Source organism: Crinia signifera, chromosome 5 (genome assembly GCF_055691185.1).
Source record: "Crinia signifera chromosome 5, ASM5569118v1, whole genome shotgun sequence".
Classification (NCBI taxonomy): domain Eukaryota; kingdom Metazoa; phylum Chordata; class Amphibia; order Anura; family Myobatrachidae; genus Crinia; species Crinia signifera.
The window spans coordinates 48,582,613-48,610,330 of record NC_139221.1 but is presented as its reverse complement, the minus strand read 5'-3'; the positions used below and the strand labels follow the sequence as shown (position 1 = coordinate 48,610,330).

Genomic DNA, 27,718 nt, shown 5'->3' with positions numbered 1-27,718 from the left:
AGACAAACTAAAAATAGGGACAGTGCGTGTTGAAGGCATTAAGCCTTAAAAAGTGATAAAGGGGAGGGTGATAGATAAAGTACCAGCCAATTAGCTCCCAACTGCCATGTCACATGCTGTGTTTGAGAAATGGCAGTTAGGGGTTGATTGGATGATCCTTTTTCACTTCTTAAGCGTTAATTAATTTTGTCCCTTGGACCACTTTCGATATCAAATAAATGAAGCAGAATAACTATAAAGACACAAAGAAACCAGATTAAAAAAATATTGTTAGAGTGCCATCTAGTGTTTGCAAACTGGAATGTTGCTACTATACAAAATGTGTTACAAGCAGAATGTTACGTTCTCTAGTTAAATGACTATATAATGTATGATATACCATCCACGTCTAATCACATTACACCCCCCCCCTGTGTAGTGCAATATAGTGCATAAGGCTAGTGCAGACAACTTGTTTGCACAGTGACGTGTGACGTCCTGTGGTTGATGACGCAATTTGCAGTGACCTAAAGCTCTGGGGGCCAGATTTATTAAGTCTTGAGAAGACTGATAAAGGGAGATTCAGCATGAGAGATTTAAAATCTCTCACAGAAAGGTGACTTCAGGGGAATTAAAAAAGTATTCAAATTTAAATAATTGGTTGGAATAAAGCCTGGGGAAGTGTCATACTCATTTGACTATAATAGAATAAATAATGTAAAACATTACAAGCATGACCAACCCCAGCTCTGGGCCAGTTCTGGTTTCTCAAATACTGGGAAAGAAGCCCGGGGCTATCCCCTGCACCCCTGGGTGGTGTGTGCAGGGTTGAAAGCTGGTTTAAATAGTAATATTGTCAAAAATCTTATTGACTTTTTTGACTGGGTGACTAAAGTAATAGATCAAGGTGGGGCTGTAGATGTAGCTTATCTAGACTTTAGTAAAGCTTTTGACACTGTCCCACATCGCAGACTGTTAAATAAACTTGAAAGCTTGGGATTGGATTCTAAGATAGTTGAATGGATAAGAGCGTGGTTGCAGGACAGAAAACAGAGAGTTGTAGTAAACGGAGTACAGTCAAAGGAGGGAAAGGTTACAAGTGGAGTACCCCAGGGATCTGTACTTGGACCGGTGCTTTTTAATATCTTTATTGGTGATATTGCAAATGGAATTGAGGGTAAAATGTGCCTTTTTGCAGATGACACAAAGGTATGCAACAGGGTAGACACACCAGGAGGGGTAAAACAAATGATTGAGGATCTAGGTAGATTAGAGAAATGGTCAAGAGAATGGCAACTACAGTTTAATGCCAAAAAATGCAAAATCATGCACTTGGGTCTCAGAAATCCAAAGACTCAATATAGTATAAATGGCACTATAATGGAAACTACTGAGGAAGAGAGAGATCTAGGTGTCACTATTTCAGGGGATTTAAAAGCAGGTAGGCAATGTAACAAAGCAATGAAGTCAGATGCTTGGTTGCATAGGGAGAGGTATCAGCAGTAGAAAGAAAGAAGTAATAATGCCACTGTATAGGTCATTGGTACGACCTCACCTAGAGTATTGTGTTCAGTTCTGGAGGCCATATCTCCAGAAGGATATAAATACATTAGAGGCTGTACAAAGAAGAGCAACTAAAATGGTGCATGGCCTACATCACAAAACGTACCAGGAAAGACTAAAAGATCTGGTACTTGTTTCCTAGCACGGCCACAACGATCATGATCGTGGGCATCGTGAGGAAAAATTGGGGCCATCGCATGCACTAAAAAATCGGGTGCGATGGTACCGACGCGATGCCTGCGATTTCCCCATAGGGAACAATGTTAAATGCCTCAATTTACCCGCGATGCCCGCAATTTCCCATAGGAATCAATGTTAAATGGCTCAATTTACCCAAATCATCATAGGGAATAATGGTAAATGGGCCAGAAAACCCAAAAAACACCCCTGAACAGTGAAATGTCCACCCAAAATTAGTTTACGCCACCCCACGATCAACGCGAACCCGAAGCGTGGCGAGCGCAGCGAGCCCGCGAGGGGCGGCGGTACGCGTCCTCCGACCTTTTCATACCCCCACTATCCACGTCGGCGTGGAGTTGAGAATAGAATAGTGTGGCGAGCGCACTATTCTATTCTCAACTCCACGCTGACGTGGATAGTGGGGGTATGAAAAGGTCGAAGGACGCTTACCGCCGCCCCACGCGGGCTCGCTGCGCTCGCCACGCTTTGGGTTCGCGTTGATCGTGGGGTGGCGTAAACTACTTTTGGGGGGACATTTCACTGTTCAGGGGTGTTTTTTGGGTTTTCTGGCCCATTTACCATTGTTCCCTATGATGATTTGGGTAAATTGAGCCATTTAACATTGATTCCTATGGGAAATCGGGGGCATCGCGGGTAAATTGAGGCATTTAACATTGTTTCCTATGGGAAATCGGGGGCATCGCGTCTGGACCATTTAAGCCTTTTTTAGCTGCATACGACGCGACCGACGCGATTTTGACTTTTTTCAATGCATTTCAATGGGAAAATCGGGGGCATCGCGTCGGTCGCGTCGCAGACCACTAAAAATGACACCCGATGCCCGCGATTGTGGCCGTGCTAGGAAACAAGTACCAAAGATCTTAATATGTATACTTTAGAGCAGAGAAGGGAAAAGGGGGATATGATAGAAACTTTCAAATATATCAAGGGCTTTAACAAGATACAGGTGGGAGACATTCTTCACAGGAAGAGGAGCAACAGAACACGAGGACATGCACTGACACTAGAGGGAGGAAGATTCAGGGGAAATGTGAGGAAGAATTACTTCACAGAAAGAGTAGTAGATAAGTGGAATAGCCTACCATCAGAGGTGGTAGACGCAAATACAGTAGTACAATTTAAACATGCTTGGGATAGGCATATGGATATCCTTACAAAAAAATAAGGATCAAATATGGTTTGAGGTAACATGTTTAATAAAAGGGGCAGACTAGATGGGCCAAGTGGTTCTTATCTGCCGTCAAATTCTATGTTTCTATGACTACAGGTCCCAGCAAGCCTGCCCCACATGCTAGTACTTGGGAGAACCACAGGTACCAGCATATGGGGCATTAAAGGCCCTCCAGGGCTTCAGCTGTGTCTTCACATAGGGTCGGTGGTCTTTTAAGCTCTTTTGCATTTCCGCCACCTCCCAGGGTTTCAGCCTTCTCATCTGTGTTCTTTACCTGGGGAGGCGGCCTTTTCAGTTCTTTTGCATGGCCGCTGCCTCCCAGGGCTTGTTTTTCAGGAGCTCATCTCTGCTCCTCCTCTGCCGTCAGACCGCCTGTCCTCTGTCTTGAGCTGAATAATATAGTCAGCTCTAGGGGGCGGGGCAATTACGTGGCAAGCCGTGATTGGCTGGCCCTGGCCATTTTTAATTTGTATTTTTTCCTCTGCTGCCGCCGATGGATGAAAGGAGGTCCACTGCCACTGGGGACCTTGACCGCTGAGAGGGGTCAGGGATTCCACAGGTGGGGGAAAGGGCGATTGGGGGTGCCGCGGGTGGGGGAGGTTGGAGGTACCGCAGGTGGGGGAGAGGGGGTCAGATATGCCGCCGCTTGCCACACATGCGGGAGATGTGCAGGACATTCTGAGCGACTGCACTTAATTATCTGGCTGGGCCGCGCATTTAAGCTTCTGTGTGGGCTACACACACACACACAGTGATTTACATGTGTTTTCAGGCATTTTCTGAGTGATTTAGTAAAATCGTTCAGAAAATCCCTAAATGTCGTCAAAGTATGTGGGGCCCATAAGGCTCAATACATCTGGTCCTGTATCATTAAATACTCATTGCAAAAAATGTGTAGTAGGAGCAGACCGCAAGAGAAGAAGTAAAACATAGAAATTCTGAACATAAAAATGACAACATGGGTAAGGTGATTAGGGAGAGATCAGGAAATTACATACTGTTTAGGCAGATTTTGTAAATTGTGGTTTTGTATGGTCTACCTGTATATTCCCCATTCAGTGTTACCAAGACTATGGGGGAAATTTAATAGGATGAGAGATTCAAAAAGTGAGAGATTTGGTAAGAAATCTCCAGTTTTTGTAAAATGGCAATTATTTATACTGCAAAAGTGATTGCCGCTTTAAAAAACCTGGAGATTTCTTACCAAATCTCTCACTTTTTGAATCTCTCATCCTATTAAATTTCACCCTATGTGTCCTAGATAAAAGGTAATGGGGGGAATTTACTAAGATGTGTATTCTACTTCACATGTGATGTTGCTATGGGTAACCAATCAGATCCTGTCTACTATTTTCTAGAGGGTGCTAACTAAATAAGAAGTAGATTCTGATTGGTTACCCATAGCAACATCACATGTGAAGTAGAATACACATCTTAGTAAATTTCCCCCAATGCTCCTTACTTCTATCAAGGAAATTCAAGTATGTTGTGCACTGGCAGTGCTAGATGGCACCTGACAGAGCAATTTAAGTGAGGCTCCATTTGAGCACGTACAGCCGCTGGTGTGGATATTACTGTTATGTTGTTCCATCATTTTGACAGGCTGGTAACTGTTTTTAATGAAATGTTACATCCAACATGTTTTGAGCCGCAGTTCGTCCTCATTACTAGCCCCTACTGCCAAATGAGAGGCCTTACACTCCAGCAGGGCCGATGGAGAGGCCCCCGTGGCCAATGGAGGGCCCCGCAGCCTCACAACCAATGGAGAGCTCCATGCCCCACTGCCGATGGCCCCATGGCCCCAGAACCAATGGAGAGAACCATGCCCACATGGCTGATGGACAGGCCCATACCGATAGATCTGTTTTTATAACTGCTTCCCATTATATTTTCACCTGACACAAAATTCAACTTTCAAGTTCTGTTAATAGTTAAAAGTTATATTTTTATAAGTTTTTGTATAGGATTCCATAAAACCAACTGAAACCATTGTACCCATACTGATGGAGAGGACCCAACCCACATGGCTGCTAGAGAGGCCCATGTCCCCACAAACATTTCCAAGGCCAATGCCCTCATGGCTGCTGGGGAGGCCCATGCACCTATAGCCAATGGAGAGGCTCATGTCCCCATGGATGATGAAGAGGACCACACACCCATGACTGATGAAGAGACCCACACCCACTATGGCCAATGGAGGGGCCAAAGACCCCAAGGCCGATGGTGAGGTCCAAACCCCCACAGCCAATGGAGAGAGACACACCCATGTAATCGATGAAGAGGCCCAGAGGGTTTTTCTTACCTGTCAAAAACTTTCAAGCTGTGTCAATATTTTATGCTTTATTTTTTTCTGTATAGGATTCGTAAAAACAAACTAAGGCCCTTATTCTGATTGAGTTGGATGGCTCAGAGTGCGGAGGCATATCTGCGCATGTGCGAACGCCTCACACGTACGAACACGGCGTGAGGTCCGTGCAGAAAATTATCGTACGGAAACATCCGAGCAGGGGGTGGAGAAGGGCGTGAAGGGCTGTTTGGGATCATCACCATATGTGCACGCCCCGCGTTTCATGGGTGTTCCCATGAAAACACTGGGCGTACATATGGTAATGCGGCCATGACGCACGTGTGGGGGGCGGACAACTGACATAGCCGGATGTCAGCTGCCCGCCCATATCCCTGCATTCGGATGGCGTTAGCGATCCATACAATAGGCGGGGCTAAGAACACTCGGTTCCTGTCTGAAATACGCATCCGTCCAATTCAACTAGTATAAAGGCCTAAGAGAGGTCATTGCACCCAGACTGATGTCCACATGGCTGCTGAAGAGACTCATGTCCCCACCACTGTTGAAGAGGCCTATTCCCCCATGGCTGCTGGAGAGGCCAATGCCCCTATGGCCAATAGAGAGGCCCATGCCATCATGGCTGATGCATCCAAGAAAGATGGGTAGGACCATGCCCAATGGCTGATGGAGAGACCCATGCCCCCACAGCTGATGAAGAGGTCCATGCTCCTACAGCTGATGGACAGGCCTATGCCCCCACAGCTGATGAAGAGGCCCATTGATGATGGAAAGGCCCACGCCCCTACGGCCGATGGAGAATTCCATGCCCCCATGACTGATGGAGAGATCCATGACTTCATAACTGATGTAAAGGCTCATGCATCCATGGCAGATTGAGTGGCTCATGGCTGATAGAGAGGTTCATGCCCCCATGCCAAAGGAAAGGCCTGCACCCAATCTTGAGGCCCAAGCCCCCATGGATGATGAAGAAGCCCATGTCTGGTTTATGATGGAGTGAACCACGTTCCCTGCGGTTGATGAAGAGACCAAGTGTTTTATTCACAAAAATTAACTGTCAGTTTGTGTCAGTATTTTATACTATATTTTTTTGTATAGGATTCCTGAAAACCAGCTGAAAGAGAGACTATTGCACCCAGACTAATGGAGTGGTCGAAGCAGCTGGAGTGGCCAATGCCCAATTCCATTGGAGAGGCCTATGTCCTAACTGCTGCTGCAGAGACAAACATGGACATCACAGAAATCCTCCAAACCAACAACCATCACAGAGGTCCAGCAGATCCACAACCATTACAGAGGCCCAGCAGATCCACAACTATCACAGAGGCCCAGCAGATGCACAACCATCACAGAGGCCCAGCAGATGCACAACCATCACAGAGGTCCTGCAGATGCACAAACATCACAGAGGCCCAGCAGATGCACAAACATCACAGAGACCCAGAGCATGGTTAACAATTAAATAGTCAAATTGGTGTGTGCTTGATCAGTTGTGTCTGGTTTCTTGTCCTAGACTCAATCTGTAAATAAAGCTATGGTATACAAGTGACAGAATGTTTTTACTTACGTCCTCCCAACGTGCTGTGTGTGATATCTTTTGCTGACTGTCACGGACCTGATATAGTACCTACCCACATGTAATGAGGATACTCACTAAGCTAAGTGATTATTATTGCTACTTCATGTGACTGTAAATGCCTAGAAACTCATACTGCACATGTAACTATACAGAAAGGCAGTCTTTTAGATTGACAGTATCGGAAATGTTTTGGAAATGTGCTGGACATTCCTGGGTGGTCAGTGGGTGGTGGCTAAGCAGAGGCTGGAAATGGTCTGTCTTATTCGTGGTTCACTTTCGAGGTCATACATAGATAGAAAATCATGTGCATAATGTAGAGAGGAAAAAAAAAATGAAATAAGGGGGAACAACTAACAAACACTGCGCATGAGATAATAATCAACATATCCAGAAATACCAATAATGCAGTGTGGGGAGCACAGTAGAACCGTTATAATGACCACCCATAAATTACGGTAAATTGGGAATGATTCATCTAGGGCCAGACTATGATAAATGCAACAGAATAGGCTAACGGAATGCAATAAGTTATCCATCCATGGTCTGGGTCCACTTCATATTAGCATGTCTTGGCTCTCTCGTTAGTCGTGGGGTGAGTAGAACACTGGTCTTTTCCTTAGGGGGGGCGGGTTTGTGTATCCCGCTGGGTGGGAACGTTATATACACAGGGGACGAGTGACAGATCTGGCTAAATATATAAGAGATTGTGGGAGGAAACCCACGCAAGCACAGGAAGAATATACAAACTCCATGCAGTTGGGGCCATGGTGGGAAACCCAGTGCTGTGAGGCAGTCATTTATTTAATTATTTATTTACAGTTTCTTATATAGTGCAGCAGATTCCATTGCACTTTACAATAGTAAACAGTGATAAAACAAACTGGGTAACAACAGACAGACTTATGGTGTGTACACACGGTCAGATGTGCCTTAAGATCCTATCCACCATCCGATCAGATCGGATGGTGGATAGGATCTTAAGGCACATCCGATTTGCATCCAATCTTGACTAAATAGTGCAGATCTGCACTATATAGACAAGGCAGCCAAGACTTTCAGGCTTCCGATACGTGAACGCGCATCGGGATCGGATCGAGATCGCAAGGGTTAAAACCCTTGCGATTTGCATCCGATTCCGATGTTGACTATATCGTCAACATCGGAAAGGAAATCGGACCGTGTGTACACACTATTAGACGTAGGAGGGCCCTGCTGCAAGCTTACAATCTTTAGGGACATAGGAGGGAAACACAAGGACAGGCACCAGTAATAGCACCATGCTAACCATTACACCATCCATGCTGCCCGTCCATCTGTAAGCTCATCCTACCATTCCCACCTCTGTAGCTCTGATAGCCAGTGCAGATCAGTAGCCAAAGGGCACTCAACTCTTCAGGCCGTATGATCGGCTGAACAGAACATCCAGCAAGGAGAAGTGTCCTTCCGAGGCAATACCATGGGGTAATACTATCACTACACACCAGGGCCCTAGTGTGTGGCCCTAAGCAAGATACTGCTTCAGGGCCAACCTGCCTCTCAATGTATTTTTGTTTTAACAATAGAGCATTCCACCGTACTGTAGTGCCTGTCACTTTGCTGAGGAACATCTGACTGGAATGGAGTTGTATATGTTTGGTTGACAGTTGTGTCAAGAATAATGACATGGTAGTAATGCTATGTGAGACATTTCTATTGTGTCAGCATTATAACTGTGCGCACAATAGTAAAGCAGTTACAGTTATAATGCAGTCACACTAAACATGCTGTAAATATTAGTTCCATGTCAGAATATGCGGGTGACATTAAACGTCCAACATTTTGACATCCTTTTATTCTAATCCACTCTTATCTGCATTTGATGTAAAGGGAGCTTTGTCATGGGGCCAGGCCAGCTGTAATCAATAGGGTGATATGTTATAGGGGGTTGGTCTTTTGGAGTGCAGTGACCAAATGGGCTGAATTCGATAAATTGATTGCCAGCAGGGTCGACAGGTCGACACAATCATTAGGTCGACAGTTAAAAAGTCAACATCAGTTTTTCACCTTTTTTTTTTTGAGCCGACATGTGCCGAGAGGCGGTATTGCATGCCCTACCATCCACTACAGTGTGGTGGGAGAACAAAATAGTGTGAGCAAGCGCAGCGGTACACCTAGACGTGTCCATGTCCACATATGGGGCAAAACAACCATGCAAAACTCATGTCGACCTTTTGACTGTTGACTTTTCCATTGTCGACCTAAGCCCTGTCTGCCTTTAGCGGTCGACCCACTGCATGTCTACCTAAATTGGGTCGATCCAATGACCCATACCCGTTGAGCTGGTAACAGGTACTTCTGGTGCACAGCCATGAGCAGAGTCAGATTTGTAGGAGATGGGAGCTCAGATTGCAGGTTCAAGGGGTGGGCCCGATCAGCGGTTGGTGGGGGTTCCCGGACACGGAGGTGCTTGGCGGGTTGGTAAACGGGGTCAACCCGGCCCAGGTACGGCCCTCCATATCAAAGCCGTTCAACTCCGTCCTTCAGTCGCAGACATGAGTGTCTGTCGGCGGCAACGGATAGGTGCTGCAGCTGGCGCTAAGAGGTCGCACGGGTATCTTATCTCTCCGACTTGACCAGGCGCCGCATCTTCCCTCATGTTTGCTTCTGGGTGTTTGATGAAGCAGTGGTGGAGGGTGCAGTCTATCGTGCTGGTACGGGGATGTCACTCCCTCGGTCTCACAATTGAGGGGGCGGTTGCTGGTAGGCTGGGGGTATGGGTTAGATGATGTGGAGTGCACCAAAGTGCTTCTGCCCTCAAGGGTCTTCCTCTGGGAGTCTGTTCATTGGTTTTAGCTGCTTTGTTCGGGCAAACCTGAACTCTCTGGACGCGACAAGCGTGATAAAAAAGAGCAGAGCTGATTATCTCCTCCTTCATCTCCCGTCACTTTAGATTGGAGGTCAGATGCAATAAGCAATTGAACTCCCCCCAATATTTTCACAATGCTTTACACACTGTACATATCCATGGCCACCACTTTCTTGTCATGCGATTCATTGTGAATAGAGTGGTGACCTCTTTTTAATCAGTACACATTTCTGAGTCCTTCATGTTGGGTGCATAGTAGCACTGCATCAGATGGTGAAGCCTTCAGGGTAGTACTTCAGTCAGGCATTTGTGGAAATTGTTGCTCACTAAAAATGGTGTTTTACACCCGATGAACTGATTGGTTTCTTGTGGTAATTTTACAGTAAGGTTATACAATTCTAATTGTAGATTGCACTCACTGAAAGGGCCGCAATAAAATGTAAAACTTTACTAAGACATACAAGTACATATCATTTAATAGTGGAAAAGTCCTTGCAGAATAATTAAACTGTCCCTATGAAGATAAAAGTGTGAGCAATGCTACAAACTCATAATGCGGTTTACACACTTGTACAATCTGCATGAGATCCAGATGAGATTTTGACTATATAGTCAAAATCTCATCTGGATCTCATGCAGATTGTATGTGTTTTATCCCAAGCGATCCAGATGCGTTCAAGATGCGCGCTCCCGTATCACAGCCAGAAAGTCTTGGCTGCCCTGTCTATATAGTGCAGATCTGTACTATATAGTCTAAATTGTATGCAGATAGTCTAAATTGTAATCGCATCTGGATCTCATGCAGATTGTACAAGTGTGTACACAGCAGGGGTAGCCAACCCTAGTTCTCGAGAGCTACCAACAGTGCATGTTTTGCAGGTCTCCTCACAGAATCACAAGTGAGCTAATTAGCTCCATCTGTGTATCTTTTAAAATGTGTCAGTGATTAATTAATGCAGCTGTGCAGCAGCTAGGTTGTCTGGAAAATGTGAACTGTTGGTAGCTCTCGAGGGCTAGGGTTGGCTACCACTGGTCTAAATTGTCCCTCTGCATGCATGCCGTGCAATACGAGTCCCGATACGATCGCATCTCACGGCATATCCTGCCATGTGTACACAACTTTAATTGATGTCTGCTGAACATGCAGGTCGATATGTCTTTATATCCAAATGACACGCATGTTTACTGCAGTAGGAGATGATGCTATTCTGAAAGCGGCGAATTTAACTGGCGTAATCGGTGGCCACAAAGATAAGGAAAACGAGGAATACGAACAGATGATGGTGGGTGCGTTATGCCTACATTACATTCCACGGAGGCGCTTTTATCAGCCATTAGTCTAGCGGGAGACAGAGCCAGTATTCCTACGATGTCAGGGAAGAAGCCCAAAAAAGCCGACAGCAACGTGACGGAGCTGCTTCACTATCATCCCGCCTTCAATTTAATCCGCGGCTCGGGAAATCTCGCGATAGACGGCGCGCCGCGTCCATGTTGCCACGTCCAATGCTGTGGGAGCGCGGCCGGGACGTAGCACACACAGGCAGCAGCCAGGTCAGTCCGCGCCCACTATTGTGCCGGATTCGGGTCACGGCTTAGTGATTGCGCGGCAGCCAGGGGGTGTGGCGAGGCGTTTAACCCCGCCCTTATCTGATAGCTATTGGCTCCTGTTTGCTGTCTTTAGCAAAAGTGGGCGCTGCCGGTGGGGGGAGCAGAGAAGGGGCGGGGAGTGGTCACGTCACTTCAGCGCGTGTCTCGGTGCATCCATCCAGCAGTGACCCGGGGTTAGCAGTAAGCTGAGGCCACACAGTCCGCTGTCACCGGCTCACCGCTACGTACATCTCACCGCACCTCGTCTAACCCGTGCCCTCACCCACCCACAGCGCGTATACCCACCAGCGGGCAAGCATGCCTCCCAAGAAATCCAGCAAGTCTGCGAAGAGAGGTCAGTATGTGGCTGCTCAGCTGTGAGCCGTCCTCCGCCGCTCTGGTGTGCCCCAGCTGCAAGGGAACTGCAAGTCCCAGCATGTCTTGCAGAGCCACGCCTGGGGAGCTGTTATTGTGCCACACATTGGCAGCCCGGTGTATGAATTGGGCAGGGAGCATGCAGCTCATTGCAAAGCTGCAGCTGGGCTGCCAGTGGCCTGGTCTGGCCATGGGCACTTCTAGCCTGGCACAGCATAGCTGCTCTGTATGTGTGACACGGGCAAGTGGGTTACCATACATCTCATTTTGTTCATTCAACATTCCACAGTTTGCCACCCCCTGGTGATAAAGCATCCAGTGGCACGGTGTTACATAGGTGTGGGAGGAGGCTGGCATTGGGTAGTAGTGCTGTGCCAGGTGTAGCTGGGGCACTCCTCCCCATGTGGCTCCCTAGCTGCTCACGTGTCATGGGATAGGGGGGGAGCGGAGTTAGAGGGAGGGGGTGCAGATGTGTAAGGCTGCACCTCCCTGCTATTTATTGAGCACAGCTACTGGCACAAAGCTGGCATCCAGATGTTAGTGGCATATGGACTGGGTTAGTGTGCATGTCAGGGACTGTAGACATGATGCATGCAGAGGTATGCTGGGGTCATCTCCCTGGCACTCCTCCTAGTTACACATTAGCGCTCACTGCCAGTGCCGCTCCCAGTGTATAGTCACAGATTGGTGTAAAGGATCCAATGCACCTCTCACACACTTCTTATCAGTTTTAAGATTGGTTTATGACTTTTGTTTTGTCTTGTTTTCCAAATAATGTAGTCTGTTAAATCAATATTTATGTTTCTGAAACTAAACACCCAAATAAAGGTGTCTATACATGGTACAATTATAGTATGCAATTTGGATTAGATTGCATTGCAAAATATATGTGATGCGTGCAATCTAGTCCAAATTGCATACAATAATTGCACTATGTATCTGAATACACCATAAACCCTGATCTTACTGGAAGTGCAAATCCAAAGCAATCCTAGCTGTCACATTAAATAGCTGTTTTATCGCCTATCTGAGATCTGTGATTAGAAATGCAGAATGCGAGGTGTGCCTGAAACTTCTGTGAACTGTGATGGTTATTTTATTTCAAATTGCTTAGTGTATGGTAGTCACATCATACTGAGCTGTAAGCTTTGATTATATGTCCGTTGTGTGGCATGCATGGAAATGAGCCACCTGTACACCTCACCATTATAGTAATAGAGTAAAAACTCAACACAATGAGCTACATTTAATACCTAGGAAAATCTACCATCTAGATCAGGCTTGAAATCATTAATTGGTTGCAGTTACTGAGTACTTTGCATTTGAAATGGAAGCCAAAATCACTAAGGTGGCAGTAATGTAGAGTTGTGTGGTTCAGTGCATCACAAAACAACACAATGAATAAGAGCTGAGTCAGCTGAATCTTGGCTGGAAAAGAACAAGGGACATTTTTGTCTTTTGAAAAACAGTGCAGTGCTTTATTAACCCTTCCAGGCAACAGATGATTGGATAAAACTAACCCAATTAATTCTACATCTTCTTTCAGGTTCTTTATGGAATTCTGAGTTTAAGAATAATATATTTTATTATTGGTAAATATTAGAGCGGTATTATTGCCATTCATTTGCTGTTCTTTAAATTAAGGAAAGCATATTGTATTTGCACTAGTAATTCATGTTGCAAGCTTTGAAGAGCTCCACTCTCCTTTTGGATAAGCACTGGTAAGAAAGCAGGAAAAGTTTGTTGGTTGCAAGGTTTTCCTCTTATCACATTCTAGAGATGTCATTTAAAAGCCCATACACACTATAAGATTCTTTCCAATCTGGCTGGTTGGAGTGAAATCTGGAAGTTTTTAGGAGCAAATGGTAATTGACCATTTGCTCCTAAACATGGAAAACAGACACAAATTGGTCAATTTAAGGCCCATACACTTTAGAAGATATGAAAGACGAAAGATATTGGTGACCAATTTCCCTTGAGCTGAAAGTTATTGTGCGTCCACACTGAACAATGGGTGCAAATGGCATGATCAATATTGGCAGATTGACCTGCATGTCCAAAAGGTGTCAATATCTTTAACAATGCGGATGGGGGTGGCAATATCTTCTAAACATACACCTTAGAAGATATTGCCATCAATATCTTTCAGTAGCCCCTTTCTGAACGAGATTGATGCCAATATCTTCTAGTGTGTATGCGCCTTTATGCCGATGACTGCTTTTGTTCATTTTCCAACGTTTGGGAGCAAACGGTCGATTGTGATTTGTTCCCAGAAATTTCCAGATCAGAAAGATAATCTTCTATAGTGTTCATTCTAGCACCCACTATCTTTGAAAACCCATGCAGTTCCTGTTCCTTGCCTGGGGTGTCACTGTCTGCTGTGGTGTTTCTAGCACAGGTCTAGTTTGCATATCAGTGCTGATATACAGACCACACTGTACTAGAAGCACTACAGCAGACAGCGACACCACAGGCAGGCAAGAGGAACTGCATGGGTTTTGAAAGATAACGGGTGCTAGAATGAACACTGTTCTAGTGTATGGGCCTTTAGTAACGTCCCAGAGATTGGGTACTGCAGACTATTCTGTAACTAGAGCCTGTTACAACTTATCTTGGCTGCTAAATGTCACAGAGAAATCCCTCATCCTGTCTGCAGTGAATCAATATCTAAAACGCTATTTTCCTTTTATTCTGTGCGACATTAGCAAACAACTTTTTGACCTTTATATCTATTATGCTTATTTTAGCATTTGCAACAAGTTTGTGCAATAAACTGTGTACATATTTGATGTGTGCAATATAATGGGCCCCACACAAGTACCGACTTCTGTAGGGAGAGCACTCTGAACGATGCTGCACAGCGCTGAGTGATCTATCAGGGGCAGTGTTCTCTGCTGAGAACACTGGCTCCGACTGATTAATAACCAGTGTACAGGTTATTAATTGGTGGCAGATTCAGCCCTGTGGAGCCGCGCATTTAGATCGATGTGTGCATAGGCGAATCTAGAATTATGGTAATGAGTGGTCCCAGATCTAGACATAACAGCAGGGGGACCTTTGTGCTGCGTACCTGCGCGGAAAAAGGGGGCGTGGCCTCATGGGAAGGAGGCGTGGCATCACAAAAAGGGGTGTGGTATTACACTTTAGACCATACACAGTATTACCCATTACACATTTTAGCAAACTCCGTAATACCCATTACACATAAAGCCACACGCCGTAATGCCAATTACACATAAGGCCACACACCATAATGCCCATTACACATTGTGCCACACATCATGATGCCCATTACATACTATACAACAAACCGTAATGCCCATTACATATTTGCCACATAAGTGCTGCTTACCTACATGCTCATTGCTAGGGGGTTCTTGCTTGATGGCACCATAGTACCCATTACACATGATGCCGCACACCATAGTACCCATTACACATGATGCCGCACACCATAGTACCCATTACACATGATGCTGCACACATAATGTCCCTTACACATGATGCTGCACACATAATGCCGCTTACACATGATGCTGTACACGTTAATGCCCCTTACACATTAAGCCACACATAATGCGTAATGCCCCCACATACCGCCACTTGTAGCGTCCCTTAAGCGATGCCCCCAAAAGTGCCACTTACTGTAAATTTTTATATGAGCCTTAACTGCTGCTGCAGGGAGAGATGGAGAGCGGTGCAGCGGCTTCTATGGGGAGCAGAGCACGCTCCCACTCCCCTCCTGGTGTCCTGTTGTTGTGCGTGACGTCGGGGGAGCATGCCGGGCACCGACACCACATGATTAAAGGGGGGGCAGGCTGAGGTGAAAGCAGGGAGAAGAATTGGAGCGGAAGCTGCAGGGGTGACAGTCATTGACAGCTGGGCAGAGAGCAGGGGGCTGCCCGGCTGTATTCAGAGCACTGCAGGTCACGGCTGTTTGAAATAATACCCCTTTCACAACAGGAAATGCAGGGATTTACCTGGCAATATGGTCCCAGGATCATGCAGGACATTCCCAGGCTGACATCTTATACACCAGCCTAGTCCCTGCATTTTCTGGTGTGAGGGGGAGAGACAACGACTCCCCTCTCCCTACCCCCATTTAACCAACCAGCTATATCTTCGGAACCAACTGACCCATTTACGAGACCAGTATCATATTGAAGAACTTTTGAGTTGGCTTCGAATGATTTTGGTCCCGTGAAACTGGACTGTTTGGTTCCAGAGAAATCTGCCCTCAAAGAACATAAACAGTCATGAAATTACATTTAAGAAATGAAAAAAACAAAAACAAACGTTTAACCTCAATATCCCTGGAACCAATTAACCCGTATGGATCCAGCCTGGTATCAGATTGAAGGTGCAGCGATTTGGGTTCGACTGAGATCAACCTCCAGCTTCAGTGATGCCGAAGGGGGAACTGGCAGCCGTTGAACTGGGTGGGGGTCGGAATTAGTGGGTCCCATGTTATCCTATAGTGAAAACTTCCAGCTTTGCCTGGCAGTATCTCCGGTTCCCAGGAGGCTAGGGACACGGGGCTGGGCTCGTTGGAAAGCCGCATCCCTCAGCTATAAATAATGGGTGGTCCTGTGCACCCCCGGACCACCCCCTAGATTCGCCTATGGATGTGTGGTCTACACACACAGTGATATACAGGCATTTTCTGAGCAATTCAGTGAAATTATTTAAATCACTCAGAAAATGTCTGAATATCGCTCCGTGGGGACATAATGGTAAATATAATTTTTTTTTTCTGTGTGTATATATTTTAATATACATGAGATTTTTGCATTATCTTCAGGTACTAGGCAATGCAATTTCATTGAAATTCCTCTAAGTGCATGTTTATTATGTAATTGCAGAAAGCTCTGAGTTCTATTAGTTTTTTTTTTGTGTGTGTAAACTACTCTACATAGTTTATTGATTTTCTTTTTATGACATTTTAAGTAGCTTTTAGATCCTACAAATGAATATCTTAAATGGTTTGTATGAGCAAAGTATACTTTCAGCACTGTACAGACTACAGCAGGGCTTGATAATTATATTTTTTTAAATGTAGGAGCCAGACACGTTTGCATGCTTATTGCCAAGGGAGATTACCCCTCCCCATTGTTACCATGCGTGGTAACATCAACAGCCAGTCAGAGCAGTGGACGACCCGTTTGGCTGTATCTGAGCAGGTCCGCGGCTATTTCAAAACTCGAGACTGCTTGCACGCCAATTGGAGCTCCCAGTCTGACAGACAATCAGGAGCCTATTTTTCTTCATTTAGACCAGTAAATATTGCTATTTGTATTTAAATAGTACTTTATCTTATTGCATCAGTCTGTAAGCTGCTGGTATACAAAGTGCTACTGCACAGTCTTTATGCTAATACTGTGGTAGATTGCCATCCTACTGAGATGCCCACCGTCTGTGGCGCTAATCTACAAAAATGCACCATCGGAGACTGCACAAGCCCTATGGAAGCACAGAATCCCACTCTGAACGTGGCCGCCAGTGTCGGTTCAATAGCATCTTTTAGACACAATAGCAGGCCATAACAGGATTGCATCTTGTAAACTCTGTCACCCAGTGTAATGTTGCCCATACACGGAGCGATGTTTGGAAGCGATGCGCACAGCACCTAAAGTTTGCGCTGCCCATACTTTTTGAACTAGATTGCATCACATCTAGTTCAAAACGCACGGTGCTTTAACACATCGCATGCATTTTTTAACTAGATTCGGTGCGATAAAGTTGAAAACGCACGGTGCGCATTGCACCATGTATGCTTTAAAAGTGATAAAATGGAGAGTGATAAACAGCCAGCCAATCGGCTCCTACATGACATTCTTCAAACAGTCTGTGACATGGGAGGTAGGAGCTGATTGGCTGGCGGTTTATCAATCCGCTCCTACCTGCCATGTCACAGACTGTGTTTGAAAAATGTCTGGCTGATTGGCTGCTTGTTTATCACTCTCCATTTTATCACTTTTGAAGCTTATTCCTCTTTCAGACCGCACTTTTTAACCGGTATTTTGCCGTTTTTTTAACCGTTTCAAAACGTTAATGTGTGCGGTCTGAAAGGTGCAGAGTGATTTTACCGGTTTTTGGAAACTGTGAAAAAGCAGGGTCCTACCCGTTTCAGACCCGTTTTTTTTGGTGTCTCAAAGGGTATTTGTCTCACCTCCTCGTCTTCTTCTTCCTCATACTGCTCCCCTTTGCACCGCTGTCCTCTCTCCGGTTCCCCTCTGCACCGCTGTCCTCTCTCCTGCTCTCCCCCTTGGCGCATCCCTCCAGTCACAGTCGGTGCTGCTCCCCACAGAATTCGCCTTCATGCCCCCTCCGACAGAGTCTGTGAGCCCGAGGAGGAGAGTGATTATGAGGAGGCGGTGTCGCAGCCGCTGCCCCAGCTCCCGGACACTTTGTAGTCCATGTCACTGGGCACCGCCGCCTGCGTACACTAATGGGCCGGGGTCAGGTCGCTGGGGGTGCGGGCACAGGGGAGACGCTGTTCCAACGCATCATGCCAGGCAGGGAGATGCGCCAAACCCTCTATCAGTGCACACATCCGGAGCCCTGCACCGCCGCCGCCACTCCACCTTTCCCGGGCGTGCTCCAGCTAGCAGCAGCCTCCTGAGTATGGCACCTGGGAGCGGTGCGAGCAACAAGTCTCTGCGGGCAGGAGGCGAGCACCTAGCGGGAGGTAAGGAGTGAAGCGGTCCACTGGGATGGATGGGGAACAGCCACATGAGCGCAGCAGTGCTGCAGTGCCAACTGAGCACACCGTGCTCCAGAGAGACGCTGCCAGTAACCCTTGCCAGTGCTGAGGCTGGTGTAAAGTGTTGGAGGGATAGGGGAACACTGCACACTGCAAACTGTCACAGAGAACACCGACAGGGAACACTGTTGGGGAACCCCATATACATACACTCCTGCATGGGTTACCTGAAACGGGATTATGTACAAAAAACGCCATTTAATTGGTAATATACCGTTTAATAGATGCGGTGTGAAAGGGGTTGTTAGCTGGCAGACCCGTTTTTAAAAACGTTTTAAAATACAGGGTCAAAGCCAGTTTTGCGGTCTGAAAGCAGCATTAGAGAATCTGGCCCTAAGGCTGTTGAAAATATATATATATATATATATGAGGCGGCTTCCTTTTCTCTAGTGATCTGAGGCTTTTAAAGCAGATAATATAGATGTGGTTATGTTGTTTGGCAGCCTGTTATCTTTACCACAGGAATTGTTATCTGTGTTTTAATAGCATAATCATAGTGTAGACCAGTACCAGGCAAAAAATACAAGGATCCAGTTCATGATTTAATGTTTGCAGCTATGCTTTGTGAGTTTTTTTTTCAGACCCGGGTTGCTGGGTGGGGTGATTGGGTGACCCGGGTTCCGTTCACTTCTATGGAGGAGGCAGCAGTGTTACCTCAGTGCTGCCTCCTCCCCCACCTGACGCTCCGTGCTGGATGATGTCAGCAACCCGTTAATACTCAGATCCAAGTCGAAATCTCAGAAGCAACCCAGCATTTGCAATGTGAAAAGGCTTTAACAGGCTTTCTTCCTATTACATTTAAGAGATGTAAATTAAGGCTTGTGTACACTATAAGGATATTATGGCGGTCGCTCTCGCTCTCTCTCTCTTGCTGCTTTATGTGCGATAAAAAAAAATACAGTTGTATATCACCCCAGTCTCTCATCATTTCAAATGGAAGATCAGGAGCAATAAAACAATTGAATCAAGCCTATAAAATAAATGATGATATTGCAGTACTATAGGTAACTGCATTAAGGAATATTAACATGAATGAAACAATCCCATTTCCAACCTATAGTTTCATTCAATATCTCACCTCATGCGGGGCCAGATGTACTAAGCGTGAAAAGTGATAAAATGGAGAGTGATAAACCACCAGCCAATCAGTTTCTACCCGCCATGTCATAGGCTGTTTTTGAAAAATCTCGCCCGCGGTGAGTGTAATTTGCAATGCCTGTCATGACAGTAATCCGAAAGACCAAAATATGTACTTGTATAGCTGCAGGGTGTTCCAACTAAACTGATAATAGTCATGAAGCTTCCAATCGATCTCTCTGAATAATATATATTCTGTGTTCTTTGAGAGAATATAGAGATAAGAGTCTGCATTTATTGCACTAAGACATAATAAAATAAAACTTTGGTACTTGTGTATTTTGGCGGCGCCCATCGCATCGCATACCATAACACATACGATGGTATGCGATGCGACGCGATATCGTACGATAGTGCACGATAGCATACAATTTTGAAATTGTATGCCATTGTACATGGCATACGATGCCATACGATGCGATGCGATTAAACATTGTATAAGCACCCTAATGGGTGCTTATACAATGTTAAGCACCCAAATGGGTGCTTACAATGTTAAATGCACCCCCACGCCACCCCCCGCTATAAACGTGAACCCGAAGCGTGGCGAGCGCAGCGAGCCCGCGAGGGGTGGCGGTACGCGTCCTACGACCTTTTCATACCCCCACTATCCACGTCGGCGTGGAGTTGAGAATAGAATAGTGTGGCGAGCGCAGCGAGCCACCGAGCCCGAAGCGTGGCGAGCGGACGCGGATACCTTCACAGGTAAACGCGTCCCCTCGCGGGCTTCACAGGTGTCCGCGTCGCCACGGACACCTGTGAAGCCCGCGAGGGGACGCGTATAACTGTGAAGGTATCCGCGTCCCCTCGCGGGGCTCGCTGCGCTCGCCACGCTTCGGGCTCGCTGCGCTCGCCACACTATTCTATTCTCAACTCCACGCCGACGTGGATAGTGGGGGTATGAAAAGGTCGTAGGACGCGTACCGCCGCCCCTCGCGGGCTCGCCACGCTTCGGGTTCACGTTTATAGCGGGGGGTGGCGTGGGGGTGCATTTAACATTGTAAGCACCCATTTGGGTGCTCAAAAGCACCCTTTAGGGTGCTTATACGATTTTTGGTCGTATAGGGGGTCAAAATCGCGTCGCATCGCATGCCATCGGGTGCATGGCATGCGATGCGATGCGATCTGTTCGTCGTACGACGGACATCGGGGGCGCCGCCAAAATACACAAGTACCAAAACTTTCATTAGGTCATCACAGATAAATAACTACATTACAGATGTGTATTGAGAAGTGACCTGTGTGCAGTCTCTGTTCGGGTCCCCTCCATTCTAGCTTTAAATCTGATTTTGAGGTACCTTGTTGGGTGCCCAGTATAACAAGTTACTGATGCCATTCCCACGTGTAAGAGGCTGGGCAGCTTTAATCAAAGCTGGAGATGTGCAAGTGTTGGCTGTATGGTCTGTTTCAGTGTTTCTCAAACTGTGGGTACTGTCCATCTCGTGACTCCATGTTACTGAGAGTGGGCTAATGACTTCTCTCATCTCTCAGCCAGTGATCCAATGAGTCTGAAAAATCACTTGGACTGACTGTTACTTCAGACTCCTCGCATCAGTGGCTTACTGCTCTGTGCTTCCGCAATGCTGCCGTGCATGTGCGGTCTGCTGTGGTTACTTGTTGGGGTCCTATATTTTGTGTTGTCTGATGGGGTCCAAGAGTAAAATAATTTGAGCACCCCAGGCCTATTTTATATGAAAGTAAAATGTTATTCTTTAATGGTAAGCTTTTGTTTATGATTTAATTTCACTGCACTGTGAGTTTCTTAATGTTTGGCAGCCATTGCATCAGGCACTGACCTAAATCCTGCTCCTTTAGTCCATAATACTGTGCAAAAGAAACATATGACATTAATCTCAACAATACCCTGTTCTTCTGGGATTATTAGAGTTTTGATCTGTTCTCACCCCTAACTTACTGAAAACTTTTTTTTTTTTTTCTTGGCATGTGTTTGGATCAAAGGGCAAAATAGAATTGCAACTTTTTTACTTTCTTCTGTAAGGGGTCGTTCAGGTTTGAAAGCCGACCCAACCAACTTCTTTGAACACTTCTGCTAGCATGTCTGAGAGGGTGCAAGTATCATGTCTTAATGGGTGCCGGACAGTTTCCTGACAGTCATTACCCCGACACTCGGGGTCCAGACAGCCACCGGTTAGTCTCCCTCATGGGGGTCCATGACCCCCATAGAGGGAGAATAGAACAGGTAGCGAGCCACCGTTCCTGCAGCGAGCCCACAAGGGGCTTTGTTGCGCTTGCCATGCTGTCTGAGTCCGGCCAGTCGGGATCCCGACGTCGGGCTAATGACTGTCTGGGCCATATACCACACCCGTCTTAATAAGTGATGTCTATTTTAATAGCGTCAAGATGGAACCTCCTTTTTTATTTATTTATTTTTTTGCACCCCTCCTTCCCAATTTTGCCACGCTGCAATAAACATGTGAAAGAGCCAATGCAGAATAAAATTTAAGAGGCTTCTACTTTTAAAGGACTTATCGAAATTCATGCCAAACTCGCCATGCCGCTACAGAATGGTTCGTGCTCTTTTTTTTTTTTTTATCATTATGCACTGCGGAGGTCTCTGTGGAACTAGGCTGTGCAAATATGTGGATAGTGCAGTGCCCAGAAGTAAACGCTTTTGCCAAGACACAGCTGCTAAAGGTTCCTCTACCAAGTATTATACAGGTCAGATGAGTTATTTGTGGTTAGCAGCGTTCCTTGAATGAAGTTGTGCAGGCAGTGCTTTTGGAATTACCTACCTAAAAGTGTCCTAATACCATAACTTAATATTCCATGCCCAGAGGTTTAGAAAGTTGTGTATTTATTTATTTTGCCTTTTAACGTTGCTAGTTTACTTCCACTTTAAGGTTCCCACTGTTGTCATATATTTGAATTTCTTGGAGTTGACAGCTGCATGAGTCATTGTAGGTAAAGGGCGTGCCACCATACCAGAATAATTCAAATGTTCAATGCAGTTCTTGTTTTCATGCTGATTTGGAAAGCTATCCTCCTAATTCTGTAAATGTCCTAAAGTAAAATATTTTTTATATGGCCAGTAGCACATTACCAAAGTCCCATACCTCCCAACATGACCCTCTCCAGGAGGGACACCATGCTCGGTTTCTGGACTTCCCTTTCAATGAATGATAGCCATCACCTGTGTTGAAAAACACCTTTCTTCTCAATTACCCTGTTCGGCACAGGCAATCATACATTCAGAGGGAAGTCCAGAAATAGAGAATTGTGTCCCTCCTGGAGAGGGTCATGTTGGGAGGTATGTAGTAATACTGGTTTTCCAGATTGCAATTCAAATCACTGCTATGTACTTACAAAATGAAACAATTTTCTTTTAACTCTATACACTTGAGTAAAGGGGTATACACATGTTGAGATTTGTGCTAAGCAATTTTGCTTAAGCAAAAAAAGGCAGGGTAGTGGGTCAGAATGAGAGATTGCGGTCACTATTTCTCATTCGGTACACACAGAGATTTACAGTCATTTGCTAAGCAATCTGACTAGATTTTGACTGCATGCACTGACTTAAGCAGCCCATACACGGTCCGTTTAACGGATCCGTTTGGGACTTAAATAGTACACATCGCATCCCTAGTGCATGCACTGCGATCCGATGTGTACCTAGTACAAAAAGTATGTGCAGCACATACTTTTTGTACCGTACTATGTGATGCGCGGGAGCGCGCATCGCATAGTACAGAACGGAGCCGTACACGACGGACCGTGTATGGGCTCCATTGGTTAGCAAGAGATATTTAATCTCTTGGAGCATACACACAGATCTGTGCTTAATTTATAAGCAATCTAGTCAGATTGCTTAGACAATAGCACAAATTTGCTCCGTGTGTATGCCCTAAGTTTGGTTCCAAATTATGTTCATAATTTGTATATGTAATAAGTTTTTTGTTTATTTCTGTTGGGTTGTTTCTCATATTCAGATGTTATCTCCGGGCAGAAGATGTTTTCATGATGGAGAGAACCAGCTGGTAATTGTGTGAGCTTGGTGTGCACTGTTTGAATAGATCGTCCTGTGCTAATGGTGTTATATAACTTTAGAATTTGCATGGAGCCGTGTGGTGCACATTGTTTGAAGCATTCTTTCAATTTGTAACCAGTGAACGACGTTTGTTGGGTAACCATGCATGAAGCGAGGTAGATGGATTGAATAACTTCTGGGTGTTGCCGTGCATTACTGCATATCTAATAATATATGGACCATTTGCAATATAAAGTATTGTTTTATTTAATCCCCTTTCGAGTTTTCCTTCAGTTTAGAGTACAAATAAACCTGCTGCTTTTAAAATAAGAGATTTATCTTCTCAATTCACCTTAAATAAAAACCATAGATTCAGGGTGAGACCCTGCCTGTACATGTTACTTTTCTGCTTCTCCTCTGTGTCCACCTCTTCTTGTAGGCCTCCAATACAGTCGAATCTACTGGACTGATCCATCCTCTCCAATCCCTGTCTGACATCGCCCTCTGGATGTCAGAGATTCTGTCCACTCCCACTTCATTCTACAGTTACTACTGCTGCTTGTCTCGTATTCCATTCCTACCATATTGCCTTTGCCCTTCCCCTCTGCATTCTGCTTTAGGGGCTCCCTATCTATCACAAAATGCAGTTCCAACTCCTCATTCTCAGGAGCGACAGGGCCCGGTGGGGTAGCCGGCATACGCAACCTCATACGCACTTGCCGATGCCAGTTGCAAGGTTGGCATGGGGGGGGGGGGGGGGGGGCTTGTTTCAGTGGAGTTCACCATGCATGTACAGATGACTGAGGACATTGCTGTTGAACATGCATTGTTAGCGATATAGTGCGCACACACTAGACTAGTGGTTCTCAACCTCAGTCCTTAGGACCCCCCAGCGGTGCACATTTTCCAGGTCTCCACACCGAATCATAGATGCAATAATTAGCTCCACCTGTGATCTTTGAAAATGTCTGTGAGTAATGAGTGCACCTGCTGGGTGACATGGAAAACGTAGTTGGGGGTCCTGAGGACGGAGATTGAGAACCACTGCCCTAGACGATATACACTGTAAGTTTGTTACTATAGGATGTTATCGTGCATATCGTTTCAAAATAATTTAGAGTGTATGCATCTTTTAATCCACTCCTCCCCTCCCTACACCTGTAACTTCATCTCTCTGCACATTCTCACCCTCTCCTGTCCTCCTCTGACCATTGCCTCTCCTCTACCATGGTTCCTTCATCTCATGCTCTCCTCTAAGATATAGGGGGGTATTCAATCTCCGATAATAGATTGAATTCTGCAGGTCGAATATTCAACCTATCAAACAGATGGAAATTAAAAAAATCTGCATGGGGAGAAAACTGCTGCTAAGTAGCTGAAATCGCAGCCGCTTTTGCCAATCCGCAGCCAAATTGATTAGGTTTGTGCTGAGTTTTCCACCTGTTGGAAATATTGGTACACATTTCATACAACCTATAACCTGAACTCTCTCCCTCAGTCAGACTCTACCAGTTTACCCATATTATTACCTTATAGAAGACATTTTGCCTGTGATCACATGTCCCACTTTGCTGCGGTGCCCTTGCTGCGATGTATACCCATCATAGTGAGGCTGTCACCGGGCACATGTGTCAACCAACCTAATAACTCTATACTTCCGCCTCCAGTGATCCGCTCCTCTGTTTCCTTCCCATTAGTAACTGGCTGGGCCCAGTCATGTGTTGCGAGCTATATTACCGATTACTGAATCAGTGCTCACCCCCCCCCCCCCCCCCCCATATGTCTCCTGTAGCTTCAGCAAGTTGACTTACCCTTGACCCTATTATCTGTCATATACAGTTAATGCTGTGATGTTAATATGGGTGTTTAGGTTTAAGTTCGCAGTTTCTGTGCCCGGAGCTAATAAGTTACTGCCCATGGTAAGGTGGAGATCAGCTAGGGTGGTGAACTATACATAGATTTCTGCTTGCACCCTCCCTAAGGTTGAATAGAAATCCTGTGTTAACCAGTGCTTCAGAGGTTACTCACAATCTTACTGTGGGTGGTAATTGCATAGATGCGGGCTCTTACGCTGGAAGCTGTGGCTTACCACAGGAAATAATTGAATGCCTCTGGATTAGGCAATGTCCAATGACCACCGAACATGTAGTTCTCAACCGCGTGTCTGGTGTGTTGTATAGAAGGTACGATAACTGTTTTATGATGATTTCATTTCCCTTTTTGGGTACAATATTCTGCTAATGTGGACTAGAAATATCAAATGCCCTTCTACGGGCCTGGTTCCGAGGTGTATGCAATACAGTCATTTACACTGTTGAGCAATTACTGGCTGACTATGCATGTGTTGCATTGTGCACCTTGCGAAGTTGCTCGCTGTGAGGTTTTATTTGCAAAGTGATTGACAGTTGGTTACCGTTTGAGGGATGTATTGGCGAGAGACCGTAAAACACCGTCGGGGTGCATTATTTTTTGGGGCATCTCAGCCTACATCTTTGTTTTTTATGCTCACACAAAAAACATGTAGCCAGCATCTCTGTTCCTCACATGACCGATTTATTGAAGGATCCGCGACAACCACTGTGCGATTTATTCAGATGCTAATATTAGCAATGCCACCGTGCCTGAGCAAGGAATGCGCACCCTTTGTCTTGCTGACCTGGTCGCTCGTCAGACAGCCAGCACATTGCACACTGTGAGACGACAGGCCAGCTAGCCTGAAACCCCTAAAAATAATGGGTCTCTGGGACCCCTCACTTGGGGTCCTACCTGACCTTTTCTGGGTCCCAATGAAATAAAGCCTCCTCTACCCTTCCTCCCAGCATGGCACATACAGAACCTCCTCCCCTCTCTGTGGCCGAGGGCAGGCCCAAGCCAATTTTATTGTTTTGGTAAGCAAACATAGGTTTGTCACTGTGGCTGTTGTGTATTGGGGGGGTGGGGTGGGGTGGAGAGAATCAATCGGCCCAATCGCATAAAGCAAGGTATATATGGCTAAAGCCACTGTAACACACTGCACCAGGACTATGCACACCATGATGCCCAATATCTATTATACCACACACTGTAATGCCCGGAGCAGCGCGGGGGGTGGGCTCACAGCATCCTTCTCCTCTGTGCGTGCTTCAGTCCCCTGTAGCGGCACTCGGCTGATATGTGACGCAGCCAGAACGCTTTCACCTCTGCAGCCGCATCACAACAGAGGGGGAAACCCATATCCCTCCGCCCCAAATATAATTAAGACGCTGATCTGGACAGAGCACGTCCCAGGAGACACAGCTGTAAACAGAAACTGGTGCTCAAAAGCGGGTAAAATACTCGCTATAATGAGTATTTGCGAACCCTGATTAGCTGGCTACTAAATTGCACAGCCTTGCATTCAACAGTCAGAGCAAGCAACTGAGTAATTTAGTGTTTTCTGAAGTGGAGTGTGTGTGTGTGTGTGTGTGTGTGTGTGTGTGTGTGTGTGTGTGTGTTTTTCCAGGCCATGTGCCATTTCCTGCATTTTTATTCTTATAGTGTTTTGGCTGCCAGACATTTAAAATAGAGACATTTTTAAACCACAATCTAACATATGATCTGCCTGATCTTCATTCACAGTCTGGGGGGTTTTACACACCTTAGTGCCACAGGCTAGGTGGAGTAAAAGGAATGCTGTTCTGTTTTGGCAGGTTTGTGATGGAATGAAGAATATTAGCTGACAACACCTGTGTGTAACCATCCGCTAATGTGTGTGTTGCAGAATCATGATAGCTGCAAAAAAAAAAAAGGGGGGGGGGGGGGATTACATATGAATGACCTGCATTTGGGATGCCAACACTCAGAATACATGGGTCAGGTAAGTATACTTACCTTGCCCCGCTGCCTAATCTTAATACTCACTGCTATTGCCTAACCCGATCTGCTGTACCCTGCTAAACCTAACCCCATGCCCCATAGTATAACCCTAACCTTACCCCCAGCCTCTGCTGCTTAACCCTAAGCCGCGCCATCCCTGTGCTTAAATCTAACCTTACCCTCTTTCCCCAGCCTGACCCTAATTCACTCCAGCAGTCAGGATTCCTGTGCTGGCATTCTAATATAGAGTTTCTGGTGTGATCTATTTTATTTTATTTTTTTAAACCAGGTGTGTGTGTGTGTGTGTGTGTGTGTGGGTTTTTTTTTTTTTTACAGCTTATTCCTATTCTGAATATATGTACAGTAGATAGACTGAACCTATTAATACATACAT

The 27,718-nt window shown here is 45.8% G+C and overlaps 1 protein-coding gene across 10 annotated transcripts in view; it reads left to right on the top strand.

Annotated features, from left to right (window-relative positions):
- Positions 1 to 11,162: 11,162 nt before the first annotated feature.
- Positions 11,163 to 27,718, top strand: part of ASPH (aspartate beta-hydroxylase) — a 190,117-nt gene continuing 173,561 nt past the window's right edge. For 3 of the 10 annotated variants that reach the window (XM_083187157.1, XM_083187158.1, XM_083187156.1), the window contains exon 1: positions 11,165 to 11,585. In XM_083187157.1, coding sequence (XP_083043283.1) covers positions 11,549 to 11,585 — 37 coding nt within the window. In that variant the 5' untranslated portion in view covers positions 11,165 to 11,548. Of the gene's footprint in view, positions 11,586 to 27,718 lie in introns of all 10 variants that reach the window. The other 7 variants (XM_083187160.1, XM_083187159.1, XM_083187154.1 and 4 more) reach the window with 6 other exon arrangements.